The following is a 23,822-nucleotide window of genomic DNA, read 5'->3' on the forward strand; positions in this document are numbered from 1 at the left end:
CCCAACGAATTGAGGCTGTTCTGAGGGTGCAACTCAATATTAGGAAGGTGTTCCTAATGTTTGGTAAAGTCAGTGTACATGCACAGTCCTGTGTATGAAGGGTATGTCTATACATTACAGTAAGAGAGAGAGAGAGAGAGAGAGAGAGAAATGAAGAGAAAATCAACTGCCTGATAGAAGCGTGTCAGCGTGAACGTTCTCCAACCAACATCACAGTGTGTACTCACCCAGACAGATACAGACTACTGTATGTTCACAACCCAACGCCTCAACTAAGACAAACATGATGAAGAAGATGATGATGAGGAAGATGGTGGAGGTCTCTCCCCGTTCCCCGAATCGCCATGGCAACCGATGATTCCTCTTTTTTTCGGGAAGTATCCCCGGTTACCGAACTGCTCTCATTCATAACCGTTGCCGTGGCAACGGAGCCCTCATTCATTGATGGAATCTCGGCATTGCCGTGGCAACGAGGCGGGTAGAGGGTCTCCTAGCGATTGTTTGACTATTTTTTGAGGTGTGGGTTCTCTGCACTGCTACACACTGAGCAAACACACACACGCACACACATACGCTACACACACCATTAATGTACATGCTTTCAAACACAGACACACAAACACACAGTCTTATCTAGTATGTGATGTACAGTAGTGTGTGGACACACAAACACACAGTCTTATCTAGTATGTGATGTACAGTAGTGTGTGGACACACAAACACACAGTCTTATCTAGTATGTGATGTACAGTAGTGTGTGGACACACAAACACACAGTCTTATCTAGTATGTGATGTACAGTAGTGTGTGGGTATGTGTGGTGTAAAACATCATATTAACATACAGGAGCAAAGGAATCTGGGTCAGATATACTCTGTGTATTTCTTCTTATACATTCCTGTGTGTGTGTGTGTGTGTGTGTGTGTCTGTGTGTGAAAGAATGTACGTATATGGTGTGTATAGCATGAGTGTGTCTGTATGTGTGTGTGTGTGTGTGTGTGTGTGTGTGTGTGTGTGTGTGTGTGTGTGTGTCTGTGTGTGTGTGTGTGTGTGTGTGTGTGTGAAAGAATGTACGCATATGGTGTGTATAGCATGAGTGTGTCTGTATGTGTGTGTGTGTGTGTGTGTGTGTGTGTGTGTGTGTGTGTGTGTGTGTGTGTGTGTGTGTGTGTGTCTGTGTGTGTGTGTGTGTGTGTGTGTGTGTGTGTGTGTGTGTGTGTGTCTGTGTGTGTGTGTGTGTGTGTGTGTGTGTGAAAGAATGTACGCATATGGTGTGTATAGCATGAGTGTGTCTGTATGTGTGTATCTGAAAACCATGTGGGAGTGCCATGTGTTAGCTCAGTGTGAGCTCCTGTCCACTCCCTATAGCCCCTCACACACACACACACACACACACACACACACACACACACACACACACACACACACACACACACACACACACACACACACACACACACACAGACCAACAAAATGTGAAAATCTGAAATTAAGTCAAATATTGAACAGTTAAAACCATCTAAAAATATACTGTTCAAATCCACAATGCTATTTTTCTTACAACCTGCAACAATAAGCCACCCACTATGTGGCTATGGCACATCAACCTTCCCTTTACAACCATTATGTCACCGGTTAACCCCGCTTTTCACAGTAGACATGGTACGCCCCAATCACTTTCCATTATTGGAAGAGTCTACTTGCTCAGCTGAAGGGGGTTGAGGGATGATAATGGCTACATCACCTTCCCACCTAGTTTATCACAAACACTCTATTGCTATACTCTCAACATCTCTCTCCCTATCTATTCCCTTTCCACTGTCTCTGTCCTCTCCTCTCTCCTTCTCTGAACATCTCTCTCCCTCTATTCCCTTTCCACTGTCTCTGTCCTCTCCTCTCTCCTTCTCTGAACATCTCTCTCCCTCTATTCCCTTTCCACTGTCTCTGTCCTCTCCTCTCTCCTTCTCTGAACATCTCTCTCTATTCCCTTTCCACTGTTTCTGTCCTCTCCTCTCTCCTTCTCTGGACATCTCTCTCCCTCTCTATTCCCTTTCCACTGTCTCTGTCCTCTCCTCTCTCCTTCTCTGGACATCTCTCTCCCTCTCTATTCCCTTTCCACTGTCTCTGTCATCTCCTCTCTCCTTCTCTGAACATCTCTCCCTCTCTATTTCCTTTCCACTGTCTCTGTCCTCTCTCCTTCTCTGGACATCTCTCTCCCTCTCTATTCCCTTTCCACTGTCTCTGTCCTCTCCTCTCTCCTTCTCTGAACATCTCTCCCTCTCTATTCCCTTTCCACTGTCTCTGTCCTCTCCTCTCTCCTTCTCTGAACATCTCTCCCTCTCTATTCCCTTTCCACTGTCTCTGTCCTCTCCTCTCTCCTTCTCTGAACATCTCTCCCTCTATTCCCTTTCCACTGTCTCTGTCCTCTCCTCTCTCCTTCTCTGAACACCTCTCCCTTTCTCTCGTCCTATATTGCTCTCTCTCTCTCTCCAGTGCTAACACTCAGCTGATGGACCCACTGGCTCCATCCAGTCACCCCATCCCTCCTCCCCTCTAGCCATCCAGTCCAGTCACCCCCTCCCTCCTCCCCTCTAGCCATCCAGTCCAGTCACCCCCTCCCTCCTCCCCTCTAGCCATCCAGTCCAGTCACCCCCTCCCTCCTCCCCTCTAGCCATCCAGTCCAGTCACCCCCTCCCTCCTCATCTCTAGCCATCCAGTCCAGTCACCCCTCCCTCCTCCCCTCTAGAGAGCCAGTCCAGTCACCCCCTCCCTCCTCATCTCCAGCCATCCAGTCCAGTCACCCCCTCCCTCCTCCCCTCTAGAGATCCAGTCCAGTCACCCCCTCCCTCCTCCCCTCTAGCCATCCAGTCCAGTCACCCCCTCCCTCCTCAACTCTAGCCATCCAGTCCAGTCACCCCACCCCACTCCTCCCCTCTAGCCATCCAGTCCAGTAACCCCCTCCCTCCTCATCTCTATCCATCCAGTCCAGTCACCCCACCCCTCCTCCCCTCTAGCCATCCAGTCGAGTCACCCCCCCACTCCTCCCCTCTAGCCATCCAGTCCAGTCACCCCCTCTAGTCATCCAGTCCAGTCACCCCCTCTCTCCTCCCCTCTAGCCATCCAGTCCAGTCACCCCCTCTAACCACCCAGTCCAGTCACGCTCTCCCTACCTTCCTCTCTCCCTCCTCCCATCCTTCCTTCCCTTGTCCATCCCCCGCTCACCACAGTATCTCTACATCCTTCCTCCACCTGCCCACTCACTCACTCTCTCTCCATCTCTCCTTTCCCTCTTTTTATCTCTCCCTTGCTTCCTTGCCTCCTCCAGTCTGCCAATCCTCCAGACCTGTCAGGCGAAGGGAGGATGAAGGAGAGAGCAGTAAAAGGAGGGATGAATGCTTCCTCCTGGTTATGTCCAACTCATTCATCTCTCTCTCTCTCTCTCATCTGTGACCAGCTGTCCCTCTCTCCTTTCTCGTCACCTTGTCCCCACTCCATCCTTTGGCCTTTTCTCTCTCCTGCCCTCACATTCCCCCTCTCTCTCCTCTACACTCCCTCCTTCTTTCCATCCCTCCCTCATCCCTCTCTCCCCCTCTCCCTGGCTAGCTGATCCTCCACCTGTTTCTCTGTGGGGACCAGCGTGTGATCTGGCATTCGCAAGGACATTAGCTACTCAATGAGTGTGTTTGTGTGTGTGTGTGTAGGTGTGCATGCTCTATCCTGTGTGTGTGTGTGTGCGCGCACACTTTATCCTGTATGTGAATGTGTGAATGTGTGTGTGTGTGTGTGTGTGTGTGTGTGTGGTGTGTGTGTGTTTGGTGTTTGTGTGTATGTGTGGTGTGTGTGTCTACGTGTGTTGTGTGTGTGTGTGTTTGTCCTATAGGGTAGGTACAGTGTCCTAGTGTTTAGCAGAGAGTCAGGCCTCTAAATGACTGCAGGCTTATAATGATAATGGAAGTGATGGCAGCGGGACAATATTCACACGGGTACCACTTCTCTCTCTCCTCCCTCTCTCTCTGTCACTCTCTTCCTCCCTGCCTCTCTCTGCCAGCTCTCTCCTTCTCTCACTCCTCCCTCTCTCTCTGTCTCTCTCTCTTCCTCCCAGCCTCTCTCTGCCAGCTTTCTCCTTCTCTCTCTTCTCCCTCGCTCTCTGTCGCTCTCCCTCCCTACCTCTCTCTCTCTTCTCTGCCTCTCTTCCTATCTATCTCTCTATCCTTCCGTCTTCCTCTCTCTCTTTTTCTCCTCTCGCTATCCCCTCTCTCCTTCACATATCCTTTCTCAAATACTGTACATGCAGACTTTGTTTATCTCTCTCTCTCCCATACAGTACATTTCAGCTTTCCAGACGACCTCCATTCCTTCCTGTTGGTATCTCTGAAGTCCAACTGTGTTAACATCAGTTGAAATGTTTCTGTTGCTAAGCATCATTAAAATCACATTGGGTTTTTTTTAAATGGAGAGGGGACAAACATACACTTTCTTTTCTTAGCTCTGACCCAGTTGCAGCAGAGGACAGGACACTGGCTACTGTAAATGGGTTATAAATGGGTTATGAATGTGCAATGTATGGGTTATGAATGTGCTATGTATGGGTTATGAATGTGCAATGTATGGGTTATGAATGTGCTATGTATGGGTTATGAATGGGAAGGTCCTTCCCTGTTTCAGCCTGACAATGCCCCTGTGCACAAAGCGAGGTCCATACAGAAATTGTTTGTCGAGAATAGTGTGGAAGAACTTGACTGGCCTGGACAGAGCCCTGACCTCAACCACATCGAACACCTTTGGGATGAATTGTAACACGACTGCGAGCCAGGCCTAATCGCCCAACATCAGTACCTGACCTCACTAATGCGCTTGTGGCTGAATGGAAGCAAGTTCCCGCAGCAATGTTCCAACATCTAGTGGAAAGCCTTCCCAGAAGAGTGGAGGTTGTTTCAGCAGCAAAGGGGACACCAACTCCTTATTAATGCCCATGATTTTGGAATGAGATGTTCGATGGGCAGGTGTCCACATACTTTTGTTCATGTAGTGTAGGACCATCTGACCTAGTTGCAGAAGAGGACAGAACACTAGCTACATGCATACGCACTGCTTACGAATGTGTTATGTGTTGGTTATGAATATGTTATGAAGTCCTTATATAGCCTTTAGGTGTTACCATCTGACCACGCTGCAGCAGTAGAGGACACTAGCTACTGTAAACGACTACATTAGACAGCTCCATGACTTACATACTGCCTATGTACACTACCATTCAAAAGTTTGGGGTCACTTAGAAATGTCCTTGTTTTTGAAAAAAAAGCACATTTTTTGTCCATTAAAATAGCATCAAATTGATCAGAAATACAGTGTAGACATTGTTCATGTTGTAAATTACTATTGTAGCTGGAAACGGCTGATTTTTAATGGAATATCTACATAGGCGTACAGAGGCCCATTATCAGCAACCATCACTCCTGTGTTCTAATGGTACGTTGTGTTAGCTAATCCAAGTTTGTCATTTTAAAAGGCTAATTGATCATTAGAAAACCCTTTTGCAATTATGTTAGCACAGCTGAAAACTGTTGTTCTGATTATAGTTTTAACTGTCCTTCTTTAGACTAGTTGAGTATCTGGAGCATCAGCATTTGTGGGTTCAATTACAGGTTCAAAATGGCCAGAAACAAAGACCTTTCTTCTGAAACTCATCAGTCTATTCTTTTTCTGAGAAAAACCAGAATAGAAAGAGGTGTGGGAGGCCCCGGTGCACAACTAAGCAAGAGGACAAGTACATTAGAGACATTAGTACAAGTACATTAGTGTGTCTAGTTTGAGAAACAGAAGCCTCACAAGTCCTCAACAGACAGCTTCATTAAATAGTACCCGCAAAACACCAGTCTCAACGTCAACAGTGAAGAGGCGACTCCGGGATGCTGGCCTTCTAGGCAGAGTTCCTCTGTCCAGTGTCTGTGTTATTTTGCCCATCTTAATCTTTTATTTTTATTGGCCAGTCTGAGATATGGCTTTTTCTTTGCAACTCTACTTAGAAGGCCAGCATCCCGGAGTCACCTCTTCACTGTTGACGTTGAGACTGGTGTTTTGCGGGTATTATTCAATTAGCCATTTACAGCTACAATAGTCATTTACAACATTAACAATGTCTACACTGTATTTCTGATCAATTTGATGTTATTTTGATGGGCAAAAAATGTGCTTTTCTTTCAAAAACAAGGACATTTCTAAGTGACCCCAAACTTTTGAACTGTACTGTAACTTTCATTTAGTCTTTCCTCATTCCGACTTCACTGCAGTAAAGGTCAAGACACTAGCTGAATGCATACATACTGCTTATGAATGTGTTATGCATGAGTTATGAATGTGTCATGAAGCCCTTATGTAGTCATTAGGTTCAGCCAGCTACAGCAGAGGACAGGACACTTAGCTGCATTACATTGTGACATCACAATGGAGGTTACGTTCTAAACCAATGCAATGTTGACTGACATGAATACTAAACAGGCAGGAGAATACACTTCCTCCTTCTCGCTATCTCTCCCTCCCTTTCTCTCTCTTTCTCTCTCTCTCTTTATCTATCATTCTCACTCTGTATCTACCTCTCTCTTTCTCTCTCGCTCTGTCACTCTCTCTCTACTTCTCCATGTCTCTCTTTCCCATGTGTGTGCCAAGAATGAAGTCACCACACACTGATACACACACACACACACACACACACACACACACACACACACACACACACACACACACACACACACACACACACACGTCTCACATGGCCACAGTGGCAGACTCAGTCACGACTCGCAGTGCAGACACACACAAAGAGATACGAAGCCTTCAGTATATCACTCATCACTGTTAGCTCAACACACACACACACACACACACACACACACACACACACACACACACACACACACACACACACACACACACACACACACACACACACACACACACCACACCACACCACACACACACACACACACACACACACACTCTCAACAATTTCAACCCCAACACCTTGTGTGTGTCTATTTGTATGTAATAGACAATGTGTGTGTCACATTTGCGTTTGCATCTTGTAGCGTGTGTGTGTGTATGTGTGTGTGTGTGTGTGTGTGTGTGTGTGTGTGTGTGTGTGTGTGTGTGTGTGTGTGTGTGTAGGGATGGGTCTGTCTGTAAATAGAAATCAAAGCTGTGGGCAGGAGTGTGGAGGAGGTATTTTATCTTCAAAGTGCAGCTCACACAAACACACACACAAACACACACACGTACGCGCCCGCAGAGACACACACACACACACACACGCAGACTGGACAGGTATAGCATAGTGTAGGTTACAAAACAAACAAGCTTTTAAATAATACATGAAATATCTAGTAGAGTATTTTATTTGAGTGATCATGGTAATCTCTCTGTGGGTCCTGAGCATCTTTTGAGTTGTGTGTTGATGTATTTAGGCCATGCCTAGTGATGCTGTGTGTGTCTGTGCATCTGTGTGTGTTGTCTGTGTGCGTATAGTTCAATGTTGTCTGTGTGTGTGTGTGTGTGTTGTGACGACCCTCCCACTCTGTCTGCCGATTTCTTTCTCTTTCCTCTTGTTTTCCGCATTAGGACGTCGGTGGGCGGAGCTGGGAGGGTCGTCAGCGACATGGGACACACCTGGGCCCGGGTCTGTCCCGGGATAAATACACCTCTTCCCCAGTCACTAAGGAGACTGGAACCATGCAGACACACCTGGGCCCGGGTCTGTCCCGGGATAAATACACCTCTTCCCCAGTCACTGAGGAGACTGGAACCATGCAGACACACCTGGGCCCGGGTGTGTCCCGGGATAAATACACCTCTTCCCCAGTCACTGAGGAGACTGGAACCATGCAGACACACCTGGGCCCGGGTCTGTCCCGGGATAAATACACCTCTTCCCCAGTCACTAAGGAGACTGGAACCATGCAGACACACCTGGGCCCGGGTCTGTCCCGGGATAAATACACCTCTTCCCCAGTCACTAAGGAGACTGGAACCATGCAGACACACCTGGGCCCGGGTCTGTCCCGGGATAAATACACCTCTTCCCCAGTCACTGAGGAAACTGGAACCATGCAGACACACCTGGGCCGGGGTCTGTCCCGGGATAAATACACCTCTTCCCCAGTCACTGAGGAGACTGGAACCATGCAGACACACTGTTGGATTTTGGTTGTGGCATTTTTGTTTGTTTGTTTGTTTGTTTGGCGTCTTTCAACCCTCCTCATCACAGCTATACACACCACCACTTACGCTAGCGATTACTGACTACAGACACCATTGTTAATTGTATACAGGTTACCTCAGTTAGTACATTTATTTTTGTTATTCCTTATCTCCATGTTGTCTCACTTTTGGTTGTGGGCTTCGAGCCGGTTCGTGACAGTGTGCATAGTGATGCTGCATAGTGATGCTGTGAGTGTGTGTGTATGGTGTGTATGTTTGCGTGTCTATGTATCTGTCTATGGGTGTGTGTGTGTATGGTGTGTGTGTCTTTGCGTGTCTATGTATCTGTCTATGTGTGTGTGTGTGTGTGTGTGTGTCGGAGCACAGGATAAGGCTGTTAGAGAGTCTGTGTCTCAAGACTGTACTGGTGATTGATCATCTGCACCAATGAAAACCAGGTTACCGCACACACACACACACACACACACACACACACACACACACACACACACACACACACACAGATACATAGACACGCAAACACACACACCACACGCACGCATGCACACGTTTGCTCTCATTCCCTCTCCTCAACGTGTTTGCTGTCTCATGTCCCTCTCTCTCCTCCCCATCTCTTAATCACTCACTTTCTGTGGTTCTCCTCCCATCCTTTTCCCTGCTCCCAGACCTCTCTCACTCTGCCTCCATCCCTCACTCTAAGTATCACCATCATCATCCCTGCATCCTTCTCTTCCCTCTCCCTACGTCACGCTCTCATCTCTCTACCTCTCCCTTCTCTCACTCGCTCCCTCTTACCAGTGCAATCCACCATCCATTCCATTGCTCCTCCCTATTCTCTCTCCCGCTCCCTCTCTCTCTCTCTCCTTCTCCCTCCCCTGTTTTCCAGAGCCAAGGGGAATAGAGAGACAGAGTGACGTTTCTCTCCCTCTCCCTCTCTCTCGCTCTCCTTCTCCCTCCCCTGTTTTCCAGAGCCAAGGGGAATAGAGAGACAGAGTGACGTTTCTCTCCCTCCCTCTGTTACCACTGCAATACTCCCGGCTCTCTCTCCGTCTTTTCCCCCTCGCTTCCTGATTGCTCTTCCTTAGAGCTGCTGCTGGACTCACAGATAAGTGTTTTGAGGTCTCTCTCTCTCTCTCTCTCTCTCTCTCTCTCATAAACCATACAGCAGTGATGTACAGACTGAAGAACATACACACATTCACCACCTCTACTTACAAGAGCAGCATCCCCCACACTTTTACAGTGCACACACACACACATGCGCAGTCTCCAGGGCAAACCCAAATTGAGAGGTCTGACTGACACAGAGAGAGGAGGATGGGTGAGAAAGCGAGTGGGGAGAGAGAGGAGAGGAGGATGGGTGAGAAAGAGAGTGGGGAGAGAGAGGAGAGGAGGATGGGTGAGAAAGAGAGTGGGGAGAGAGAGGAGAGGAGGATGGGTGAGAAAGAGAGTGGGGAGAGAGAGGAGAGGAGGATGGGTGAGAAAGCGAGTGGGGAGAGAGAGGAGAGGAGGATGGGTGAGAAAGAGAGTGGGGAGAGAGAGGAGAGGAGGATGGGTGAGAAAGAGAGTGGGGAGAGAGAGGAGAGGAGGATGGGTGAGAAAGAGAGTGGGGAGAGAGAGGAGAGGAGGATGGGTGAGAAAGAGAGTGGGGAGAGAGAGGAGAGGAGGATGGGTGAGAAAGAGAGTGGGGAGAGAGAGGAGAGGAGGATGGGTGAGAAAGAGAGTGGGGAGAGAGAGGAGAGGAGGATGGGTGAGAAAGAGAGTGGGGAGAGAGAGGAGAGGAGGATGGGTGAGAAAGAGAGTGGGGAGAGAGAGGAGAGGAGGATGGGTGAGAGAGTGGGGAGAGAGAGGAGAGGAGGATGGGTGAGAAAGAGAGTGGGGAGCGAGAGGAGAGGAGGATGGGTGAGAAAGAGAGTGGGGAGAGAGAGGAGAGGAGGATGGGTGAGAAAGAGAGTGGAGAGAGAGAGGAGAGGAGGATGGGTGAGAAAGAGAGTGGGGAGAGAGAGGAGAGGAGGATGGGTGAGAAAGAGAGTGGGGAGAGAGAGGAGAGGAGGATGGGTGAGAAAGAGAGTGGGGAGAGAGAGGAGAGGAGGATGGGTGAGAAAGAGAGTGGGGAGCTGTCCTCTCTCTTTCCCTCCCGTACTATTCCTTATATTCCTCCCTAGTTAAATAAAGGTAAAAAATAACTACAAATAAATATATATCTCCCCCTTCACCCCCCTCCCTCTATCTCTATCTCCATCCATTCCTCTGTCAGTGCCTTCAATACTATTCTCTCTTCCCCTTTCCTTGTCTCTCTCTATCTCTCTCCTCTCTCTATCTCTATGTCCCCCTCGACACCTCCTCTCTATCTCTCTCCCCTCTCTATCTCTATGTCCCCCTCGACACCTCCTCTCTATCTCTCTATCTCTATGTCCTACTTGACACCTCCTCTCTCTATCTCTATGTCCCCCTCGACACCTTCTCTCTATCTCTATGTCCCCCTCGACACCTCCTCTCTATCTCTATGTCCCCCTCGACACCTCCTCTCTATCACTATGTCCCCCTCGACACCTTCTCTCTATCTCTATGTCCCCCTTGACACCTCCTCTCTATCTCTCTATCTCTATGTCCCCCTCGACACCTTCTCTCTATCTCTATGTCCCCTTCGACACCTCCTCTCTCTATCTCTATCTCTATGTCCCCCTCGACACCTCCTCTCTCTATCTCTCTATCTCTCTATCTCTATGTCCCCCTTGACACATCCTCTCTCTATCTCTATGTCCCCCTCGACACCTCCTCTCTATCTCTATGTCCCTCTCGACACCTCCTCTCTCTCTCTCTATCTTTATATCCCCCTCGACACCTTCTCTCTATCTCTCTGTCCCCCTCGACACCTCCTCTCTCTCTCTCTCTCTATGTCCCCCTCGACACCTTCTCTCTATCTCTATGTCCCCCTCGACACCTTCTCTCTATCTCTATGTCCCCCTCGACACCTCCTCTCTATCTCTATGTCCCCCTCGACACCTTCTCTCTATCTCTATGTCCCCCTCGACACCTCTTCTCTCTATCTCTATCTCTATGTCCCCCTCGACACCTCCTCTCTCTATCTCTATCTCTACGTCCCCCTCGACACCTCCTCTCTATCTCTCTCCTCTCTCTATCTCTATGTCCAACTCGACACCTCCTCTCTGTCTCTTCCCTCTCTCTCTCCCTCCCTCCTCTCTCTCTGTGAGGTGACATTTCACTGGTGCCCTGCTTGTTGCTCCCTGCAGCGCCACTCTGATCTAGCCTCAGTGTGTGTGTGTGTGTGTGTGTGTGTGTGTGTGTGTGCTCATTAAAGGGAGACAGCGATGGAGAGGGTGATGCCCTGATTACACACACACACCTTGTCAAACGAGACCTCTGCTGTGTGTGTGTGTGGGTGTGTGTCTACCCAGCTGACTGTATATCTTAATGTCCTCCTTTTCCTCTCTCTACATGCTGTGTATCTTTCCAGGTCTTCCTTTTTCTCACCCATCCCCCCTTTTTCTCACGATAGTCTAACCCCTCCTTTTACTGCTGCTGCTCTCTCCAGCTCCTCTCTTCCTCCTCTCTCCTGCTCCTCTCTTCCTCCTCTCTCCAGCTCCTCTCTTCCTCCTCTCTCCAGATCCTCTCTTCCTCCTCTCTCCAGCTCCTCTCTTCCTCTTCTCTCCAGCTCCTCTCTTCCTCCACTCTCCAGATCCTCTCTTCCTCCTCTCTCCGGCTCCTCTCTTCCTCCACTCTCCAGATCCTCTCTTCCTCCTCTCTCCAACTCCTCTCTTCCTCCTCTCTCCAGCTCCTCACTCTCTCTCTCTCCAGCTCATCTCTTCCTCCTCTCTCTCTCTCTCTCTCTCTCTCTCTCTCTCTCTCGACATGCTGCTCACTTGCTACGGTACAGCAGCCATTTTTAGATCACACATCAAACAAACACACCCTCCTGTCTCACTCTCCCCCTGCATCTCTCTTTCTTCTTTCTCTTTTGAACAAATGCGTGCACACACACACACACACACATCTATCTACAGTATATATATATATATATATATATATATATATATATATATATATATATATATATATATATATATATATATATATATATATCATTCAGTCTCTGTCTGTCTGTCTGTCTGCCAGTCAGTGTGTATGGATATTGATCTTTAGACTGATCAGGGGGCCATTGATCCTGGAGTTTCCTCAGTCCAGACACACATGGACGGGAGCCAAGAGATGGGACCAGACTATATCTACACACATAAGATGGGACCAGACTATATCTACACACATAAGATGGGACCAGACTATATCTACACACATAAGATGGGACCAGACTATATCTTCACACATAAGATGGGACCAGACTATATCTACACACATAAGATGGGACCAGACTATATCTACACACATAAGATGGGACCAGACTACATCTTCACACATAAGATGGGACCAGACTACATCTACACACATAAGATGGGACCAGACTACATCTTCACACATAAGATGGGACCAGACTATATCTACACACATAAGATGGGACCAGACTACATCTACACACATAAGATGGGACCAGACTACATCTACACACATAAGATGGGACCAGACTACATCTACACACATAAGATGGGACCAGACTATATCTACACACATAAGATGGGACCAGACTATATCTACACACATAAGATGGGACCAGACTACATCTACACACATAAGATGGGACCAGACTATATCTACACACATAAGATGGGACCAGACTACATCTTCACACATAAGATGGGACCAGACTATATCTTCACACATAAGATGGGACCAGACTACATCTTCACACATAAGATGGGACCAGACTACATCTACACACATAAGATGGGACCAGACTACACACATAAGATGGGACCAGACTACATCTTCACACATAAGATGGGACCAGACTACATCTACACACATAAGATGGGACCAGACTACATCTTCACACATAAGATGGGACCAGACTACATCTACACACATAAGATGGGACCAGACTATATCTTCACACATAAGATGGGACCAGACTATATCTACACACATAAGATGGGACCAGACTATATCTTCACACATAAGATGGGACCAGACTACATCTACAGACATAAGATGGGACCAGACTACATCTTCACACATAAGATGGGACCAGACTACATCTACACACATAAGATGGGACCAGACTATATCTACACACATAAGATGGGACCAGACTACATCTTCACACATAAGATGGGACCAGACTACATCTACACACATAAGATGGGACCAGACTACATCTACACACATAAGATGGGACCAGACTACACACATAAGATGGGACCAGACTACATCTTCACACATAAGATGGGACCAGACTACATCTACACACATAAGATGGGACCAGACTATATCTACACACATAAGATGGGACCAGACTATATCTACACACATAAGATGGGACCAGACTACATCTTCACACATAAGATGGGACCAGACTACATCTTCACACATAAGATGGGACCAGACTATATCTACACACATAAGATGGGACCAGACTACATCTACACACATAAGATGGGACCAGACTATATCTACACACATAAGATGGGACCAGACTACATCTACACACATAAGATGGGACCAGACTACACACATAAGATGGGACCAGACTACACACATAAGATGGGACCAGACTACATCTACACACATAAGATGGGACCAGACTACATCTTCACACATAAGATGGGACCAGACTATATCTACACACATAAGATGGGACCAGACTACATCTACACACATAAGATGGGACCAGACTACATCTTCACACATAAGATGGGACCAGACTATATCTACACACATAAGATGGGACCAGACTACATCTTCACACATAAGATGGGACCAGACTACATCTACACACATAAGATGGGACCAGACTATATCTTCACACATAAGATGGGACCAGACTATATCTACACACATAAGATGGGACCAGACTACATCTTCACACATAAGATGGGACCAGACTATATCTACACACATAAGATGGGACCAGACTACATCTACACACATAAGATGGGACCAGACTACATCTACACACATAAGATGGGACCAGACTATATCTACACACATAAGATGGGACCAGACTATATCTACACACATAAGATGGGACCAGACTACATCTACACACATAAGATGGGACCAGACTACACACATAAGATGGGACCAGACTACATCTACACACATAAGATGGGACCAGACTGTATCTACACACATAAGATGGGACCAGACTATATCTACACACATAAGATGGGACCAGACTACATCTACACACATAAGATGGGACCAGACTACATCTACACACATAAGATGGGACCAGACTACATCTACACACATAAGATGGGACCAGACTATATCTACACACATAAGATGGGACCAGACTACATCTTCACACATAAGATGGGACCAGACTACATCTACACACATAAGATGGGACCAGACTATATCTTCACACATAAGATGGGACCAGACTATATCTACACACATAAGATGGGACCAGACTACATCTACACACATAAGATGGGACCAGACTATATCTACACACATAAGATGGGACCAGACTATATCTACACACATAAGATGGGACCAGACTACACACATAAGATGGGACCAGACTACATCTTCACACATAAGATGGGACCAGACTATATCTACACACATAAGATGGGACCAGACTACATCTACACACATAAGATGGGACCAGACTATATCTACACACATAAGATGGGACCAGACTATATCTTCACACATAAGATGGGACCAGACTACATCTTCACACATAAGATGGGACCAGACTACATCTACACACATAAGATGGGACCAGACTATATCTTCACACATAAGATGGGACCAGACTATATCTACACACATAAGATGGGACCAGACTACATCTACACACATAAGATGGGACCAGACTATATCTACACACATAAGATGGGACCAGACTATATCTACACACATAAGATGGGACCAGACTATATCTACACACATAAGATGGGACCAGACTACACACATAAGATGGGACCAGACTACATCTTCACACATAAGATGGGACCAGACTACATCTACACACATAAGATGGGACTAGACTATATCTACACACATAAGATGGGACCAGACTACACACATAAGATGGGACCAGACTACATCTTCACACATAAGATGGGACCAGACTACATCTACACACATAAGATGGGACCAGACTACATCTACACACATAAGATGGGACCAGACTATATCTACACACATAAGATGGGACCAGACTACATCTACACACATAAGATGGGACCAGACTATATCTACACACATAAGATGGGACCAGACTACATCTACACACATAAGATGGGACCAGACTATATCTACACACATAAGATGGGACCAGACTATATCTACACACATAAGATGGGACCAGACTACATCTTCACACATAAGATGGGACCAGACTATATCTACACACATAAGATGGGACCAGACTACACACATAAGATGGGACCAGACTACATCTACACACATAAGATGGGACCAGACTATATCTACACACATAAGATGGGACCAGACTACATCTACACACATAAGATGGGACCAGACTACATCTACACACATAAGATGGGACCAGACTATATCTACACACATAAGATGGGACCAGACTACATCTACACACATAAGATGGGACCAGACTATATCTACACACATAAGATGGGACCAGACTACATCTACACACATAAGATGGGACCAGACTATATCTACACACATAAGATGGGACCAGACTACATCTTCACACATAAGATGGGACCAGACTACATCTACACACATAAGATGGGACCAGACTATATCTACACACATAAGATGGGACCAGACTATATCTACACACATAAGATGGGACCAGACTACACACATAAGATGGGACCAGACTACATCTTCACACATAAGATGGGACCAGACTATATCTACACACATAAGATGGGACCAGACTACATCTACACACATAAGATGGGACCAGACTATATCTACACACATAAGATGGGACCAGACTACATCTTCACACATAAGATGGGACCAGACTATATCTACACACATAAGATGGGACCAGACTACATCTTCACACATAAGATGGGACCAGACTACATCTATACACATAAGATGGGACCAGACTATATCTACACACATAAGATGGGACCAGACTACATCTTCACACATAAGATGGGACCAGACTATATCTACACACATAAGATGGGACCAGACTACATCTACACACATAAGATGGGACCAGACTACATCTACACACATAAGATGGGACCAGACTATATCTTCACACATAAGATGGGACCAGACTATATCTACACACATAAGATGGGACCAGACTATATCTACACACATAAGATGGGACCAGACTACATCTACACACATAAGATGGGACCAGACTACATCTACACACATAAGGATTTCCAGCAATGACATCAAGAGTGTGTGTGTGTGTGTGTGTGTGTGTGTGTGTGTGTGTGTGTGTGTGTGTGTGTGTGTGTGTGTGTGTGTGTGTGTGTGTGTGTGTGTGTGTGTGTGTGTACTGTGAGAAGGTGTCACTTGCATCAAGCATATTAGTATGTGAACACATACTGAGCACTAGTACAAAATCATTCACAGGCCGAATTTGGCCCGCAGCCCGCCAGTTGACAATCCCTGATGTATGGTATGTAGACAGTAGTTAAGGTATGATACCTGATGTATGGTATGTAGACAGTAGTTATGGTATGATGCCTGATGTATGGTATGTAGACAGTAGTTATGGTATGATACCTGATGTATGGTATGTAGACAGTAGTTAAGGTATGATACCTGATGTATGGTATGTAGACAGTAGTTATGGTATGATACCTGATGTATGGTATGTAGACAGTAGTTATGGTATGATACCTGATGTATGGTATGTAGACAGTAGTTATGGTATGATACCTGATGTATGGTATGTAGACAGTAGTTATGGTATGATACCTGATGTATGGTATGTAGACAGTAGTTACGGTCTGATACCTGATGTATGGTATGTAGACAGTAGTTATGGTATGATACCTGATGTATGGCATGTAGACAGTAGTTATGGTATGATACCTGATGTATGGTATGTAGACAGTAGTTATGGTATGATACCTGATGTATGGTATGTAGACAGTAGTTATGGTATGATACCTGATGTATGGTATGTAGACAGTAGTTATGGTATGATACCTGATGTATGGTATGTAGACAGTAGTTATGGTATGATACCTGATGTATGGTATGTAGACAGTAGTTACGGTCTGATACCTGATGTATGGTATGTAGACAGTAGTTATGGTATGATACCTGATGTATGGCATGTAGACAGTAGTTATGGTATGATACCTGATGTATGGTATGTAGACAGTAGTTATGGTCTGATACCTGATGTATGGTATGTAGACAGTAGTTAAGGTATGATACCTGATGTATGGTATGTAGACAGTAGTTATGGTATGATACCTGATGTATGGTATGTAGACAGTAGTTAAGGTATGATACCTGATGTATGGTATGTAGACAGTAGTTATGGTATGATACCTGATGTATGGTATGTAGACAGTAGTTATGGTATGATACCTGATGTATGGTATGTAGACAGTAGTTATGGTATGATACCTGATGTATGGTATGTAGACAGTAGTTATGGTATGATACCTGATGTATGGTATGTAGACAGTAGTTACGGTCTGATACCTGATGTATGGTATGTAGACAGTAGTTATGGTATGATACCTGATGTATGGTATGTAGACAGTAGTTATGGTATGATACCTGATGTATGGTATGTAGACAGTAGTTATGGTATGATACCTGATGTATGGTATGTAGACAGTAGTTAAGGTATGATACCTGATGTATGGTATGTAGACAGTAGTTATGGTATGATACCTGATGTATGGTATGTAGACAGTAGTTATGGTATGATACCTGATGTATGGTATGTAGACAGTAGTTATGGTATGATACCTGATGTATGGTATGTAGACAGTAGTTATGGTATGATACCTGATGTATGGTATGTAGACAGTAGTTACGGTCTGATACCTGATGTATGGTATGTAGACAGTAGTTAAGGTATGATACCTGATGTATGGTATGTAGACAGTAGTTATGGTATGATACCTGATGTATGGTATGTAGACAGTAGTTATGGTATGATACCTGATGTATGGTATGTAGACAGTAGTTATGGTATGATACCTGATGTATGGTATGTAGACAGTAGTTATGGTATGATACCTGATGTATGGTATGTAGACAGTAGTTATGGTATGATACCTGATGTATGGTATGTAGACAGTAGTTACGGTATGATACCTGATGTATGGTATGTAGACAGTAGTTATGGTATGATACCTGATGTATGGTATGTAGACAGTAGTTATGGTATGATACCTGATGTATGGTATGTAGACAGTTGTTATGGTATGATACTTGATGTATGGTATGTAGACAGTAGTTATGGTATGTAGACAGTAGTTATGGTATGATACCTTATGTATGGTATGTAGACAGTAGTTATGGTATGATACCTGATGTATGGTATGTAGACAGTAGTTAAGGTATGATACAATGCAACAATAAGGTACTTACCCAGTGAGCACTACTACAAAGTCCATAGCGTTCCATCCATTCCTCAGGTAGGAGCCCTTATGGAGGGCAAAGCCCAGAGCCAGAATCTTTATACCTGACTCAAAACAGAAGATGGCTATGAAGTAGGGCTCTGTATCATCCTAATGGAGAGAAGGGGAGAGAGAGAGGAGGGAGGGAGGGGGAGAGAGAGAAGCGAGAGAGAGAGAGAGAGAGAGAGAGAGAGAGAGAGAGAGAGAGGAAAGGAGGGAGGGGGAGAGAGAGACAGGGGGAGAGAGACAGAGAGAGGGGAGAGAAAGAGAGGTTTAGAATATGGCATTTCGGGAAAAAAGCATTGTGTGCACCTTTGTTGTGTGTGTGTGTGTGTGTGTGTGTGTGTGTGTGTGTGTGTGTGTTGTACTCACCAGTCTCTCAGAAAGAGGAGTTTTGTCATTCTCAGGTAAATGCTGTTCCAGAGCCAGGACGATACAGTTAGCTATGATGGTTGCCAAAATCATCCATTCAAAAGGAGTAAGGCTGGAGTTAAGGCCAGTAACATGGGACAATATGTACACATATATCTAATAATACAAACATTAACCATCTTAAACATGACAGCCTCCAGAAATCTGGCATTAGAATGACTTTGAATATGTATATGTTTACATGACTTATTGGATTGATTTCCCACCATCCAATAAGTCAGAAGACAGCAATCCAGACCTTCCTAGGACCATGTAAACGTCCTCTGTAGAATAAACAGATATTTGTATGCATTCTCCATCAGAGGCAGACATATTGCATATTCTCAGAATGACAATATCGTACCCTTTACATAGCCCTCCTCCCGTTGTCTATAGGAGGGGTGCACACTGTTTCAATGGCCCAAATGTTTAGACAATCCCACATTTGATAGATTTTGACTCTCACTAATGTCATGATATGTTTGGTAAGGTAATAAAGAAGGTGAAATATTTTGGGTAGCTGTTCCTAAAGCAGATTATAACGTATGTGGACATATTATAACTGTATGTGGACATATTATAACGTATGAAAAGGCTTATTCATTCACAATGTCATTTAATTGATCATCATCATTTGTATATACAGTTGAAGTCGGACGTTTACAAACACCTTAGCCAAATACATTTGATAGACTGGCCACCCCACATAGCCTGGTTCCTCTCTAGGTTTCTTCCTAGGTTTTGGCATTTCTAGGGAGTTTTTCCTAGCCACCGTGCTTCTACACCTACATTGCTGGCTGTTTGGGGTTTTAGGCTGGGTTTCTGTACAGCACTTTGAGATATCAGCTGATGTACGAAGGGCTATATAAATACATTTTATTTGATTTGATTGATCTGCACTTTTCGCACCAAAATATGTTAATCTCCAGGAGACATAATGCGTCTCCTTCCTGAGTGGTATCACGGCTGCGTGGTCCCATGGTGTTTATACTTGTGTACTATTGTTTGTACAGATGAACGTGGCACCTTCAGGCGTTTGGAAATTGCTCTTGGCTGATTTCTTTAGATTTTCCTATGATGTCAACCAAAGAGGTACTGAGTTTGAAGGTAGGCCTTGAAATATATCCACAGATACACCTCCAATTGACTCAAATAAGGTCAATTAGCCTATCAGAAGCTTCTAAAGCCATGACATAATTTGCTGGAATTTTCCAAGCTATTTAAAGGCACAGTCAACTTAGTGTATGTAAACTTCTGACCCACTGGAATTGTGATACAGTGAATTATAAGTGAAATAATCTGTCTGTGAACAATTGTTGGAAAAATTACTTAAAACAACTATAGTTTGTTAACAAGAAATGTGTGGAGTGGTTGAACATTAGTTTTAATAAGTGTATGTAAACGTGCTACTTCAACTGTAAATACTCCCACCAACACTTGTTTGGTTACTACATGATTCCATATGTGTTATTTTATAGTCTTCACTATTTTTCTACAATGTAAACATTTGACAAAATACAGAAAACCCCTGGAATGAGTAGGCGTGTCCAAAGTTTTGACTGGTACTTTTACCACTTTTTGTTCCCAATTTTGTGATATCCAATTGGTAGTTACAGTCTTGTCCCATCGCTGCAACTCTCCTACGGACCCAGGAGAGGCGACGGTCGAGATCCATGCGTCCTCGAAACACAACCCCGCCAAGCCGCACTGCTTCTTGACCCACTGCTCACTTAACCAAGAAGCCAGCCACGCTAATGTGTCGGAGGAAACACCGTCCAGCTCGCGACCCGCCACAAGGAGTCGCTAGAGCGCGATGGGACAAGGAAATCCCAGCCGGCTAAACCCTCCCTTAACCCTGACAACGCTGGGCCAATTGACCCTCATGGGTCTCCCGGTCACGGCCGACTGTAACACAGCCTGAAATCGAACCCGGGTCTGTAGTGACGTCTCAAGCCTTAGACCACTGCACCACATCATATTTAAATATGTTTTATTATACTTGTATTGTACTAGATCATATGGGTTCAATCTTCTTTATTCTCAGACATAAATAGACAATTCCAGGTGAAAGCCCCCTAAGCCCCCCATGACCTTTGGCACTACTACATTAATAAAATACGGCTGTCAGCTCAACTTCAAGACCAGTAACAAGGGAGAACAGCAAAAGCATATGCATGTATCAGATAATACAAGCATTAAGGCCAGTAGGAAAACTGGAATAGCATACAAACACACATATATATCTGACATATACAGTATTTCATAATACAAACACACACAAAGGTACTGTACCGAAAACAAACATACCTAACAAAGAAGGATAATATCAAACCTCTATTCTACTGAAATAAATTGAAGCACTTACAAATTCACAACATATCATACAAATGGAAGAACTCTGGAGTGTGTGACCAGGCCTGAGTAATACTGGCCTTACTGAACTCTGGAGTGTGTGACCAGGCCTGAGTAATGCTGGCCTTACTGAACTCTGGAGTGTGTGACCAGGCCTGAGTAATACTGGCCTTACTGAACTCTGGAGTGTGTGACCAGGCTTGAGTAATACTGGCCTTACTGAACTCTGGAGTGTGTGACCAGGCCTGAGTAATGCTGGCCTTACTGAACTCTGGAGTGTGTGACCAGGCCTGAGTAATGCTGGCTTAAGGGGCTGGTATGACTGGATGGGTCTGGACAGATCAGCACTGCTCCTAATTGGAGACTCATTATCCTGTTAGTGTGTGTGTGTTTGTGCGTGTACATGCACACTTGTCAGTATTTGTTTGTGTTTGCGTCTGTGTGCAAACTTGCATCCGTCCGTCCGTGTGTGTATGTCTGTGAGTGTCCATGTAATTGAACGGGATCTGTGTGTTTATGTCCATGTGTGCATGTGTGTTTACCAGATGCCAGTCTGACATTGACACCATGGCCGGGGGATGGTTGAGAGGGTGATGCGGTCTGAGTCTGTGTGTGTGTTGTAACAGATGATGTAACATGAAGAGACAGACTAGCATGGGAGTGAAGACTCAGACTAAACACTGGCTAGGAGCAACACTCCAGTACCCAGACTCTTATTTTACCAGGGCAGTTGACTGACAACACATTCTCATTTCCAGCAACAACCTGGGGAATAGTTACAGGGGAGAAGAGGGGGGACGAATGAGCCAATTGGAAGCTGGGGATGATTAGGTGACCGTGATGGTATGGGAATTTAGCCTGGACTATAAGTGCCATGAGTTTTAGTGACCACAGAGTGTCAGAACACCTGTTTAACATCCCATCTGAAAGACATTACCCACCATACACAGGGTAATGTCCCCAGTCACTGCCCTGTTGTTGTTGACCAGAGGAATGAGTTCCTCTTACTGGCCCTCCAACACCACTTCCAGGAGCATCTGGTCTCGCTTCCAGGAACCAACCAGGACCAACGCTGCTTAGCTTCAGAAGCAAGACAGCAGTGGAATGCAGGGTGGTGTGCTGCTGGCTCACTGTTGTACTACTGTTTATAGGAAGGAGGATTTCAGCACTACGGAAGAAAATACTGTGTTGCTGAAAGTTTAAACATCAATTGCTGCTACAGTTTAAACATCAATGATGCCATTATTTTATTTTACACAGTTGGCACACACACACACACACACACACACACACACACACACACACACACACACACACACACACACACACACACAGAGATTTAAGAGGAAAATCTATAATTCCCCCAGTCTTTGATAACAGTGAGTAACTTCTCTGATGTGATCAAAGTGAAACACAATAGAGCACTATGTAGGCTTTACGTAGCCCTTAAGTAGGTTATATGACTGCATTGCATCAGAGTCTAGTAACAGAACGGTGGCTGCATGGCGACTAAATAATTCAGTTGTGACAGTTCCACATCGCTGAGCAAACATTCTCTCTCTCTGTGTTGTCCTATGTCTGACCCCTCTCCTTCCATCTCACCGTCTTCCCTCCTCCCATTTTCTCACCCTATATCTGACCCCAGTTCATCCCCCTCTCTCAACCCCACTTCCCCTTTCTCTTACACTCTAAAAAAATGCTGGATTGTTTGGCTGACCCAACCCTGCTGGGTTGTTTGGCTGACTCAACCCTGCTGGGTTGTTTGGCTGATCCAACCCTGCTGGGTTGTTTGGCTGACTTAACTGCTGGATTGTTTGGCTGACCCAACCCAGCTGGGTTGTTTGGCTGACTCAACTGCTGGGTTGTTTGGCTGACCCAACCCTGCTGGGTTGTTTGGCTGACTCAACTGCTGGGTTGTTTGGCTGACTCAACCCTGCTGGGTTGTTTGGCTGACTCAACTGCTGGGTTGTTTGGCTGACCCAACCCTGCTGGATTGTTTGGCTGACCCAACCCTGCTGGGTTGTTTGGCTGACTCAACTGCTGGGTTGTTTGGCTGACTCAACCCTGCTTGGTTGTTTGGCTGACTCAACTGCTGGGTTGTTTGGCTGACTCAACCCTGCTGGGTTGTTTGGCTGA

General features: G+C 45.5%; 1 protein-coding gene across 1 annotated transcript in view; it reads right to left on the reverse strand.

Annotated features, from left to right (window-relative positions):
* Positions 1 to 23,822, reverse strand: part of cacna1ab (calcium voltage-gated channel subunit alpha1 Ab) — a 311,077-nt gene that overhangs the window by 107,507 nt on the left and 179,748 nt on the right. Inside the window, exons 4-5 of the mRNA XM_090195564.1 lie at positions 19,296 to 19,401; positions 18,895 to 19,034 (exon numbers count right to left, since the gene is read on the reverse strand). Of these exons, the coding sequence (XP_090051690.1) occupies positions 18,895 to 19,034; positions 19,296 to 19,401 (246 nt within the window). The remainder of the gene's footprint in view (positions 1 to 18,894; positions 19,035 to 19,295; positions 19,402 to 23,822) is intronic.

This window comes from Oncorhynchus mykiss, chromosome 13 (assembly GCF_057628025.1).
Source record: "Oncorhynchus mykiss isolate SJ-2025 chromosome 13, ASM5762802v1, whole genome shotgun sequence".
NCBI classification, from domain to species: domain Eukaryota; kingdom Metazoa; phylum Chordata; class Actinopteri; order Salmoniformes; family Salmonidae; genus Oncorhynchus; species Oncorhynchus mykiss.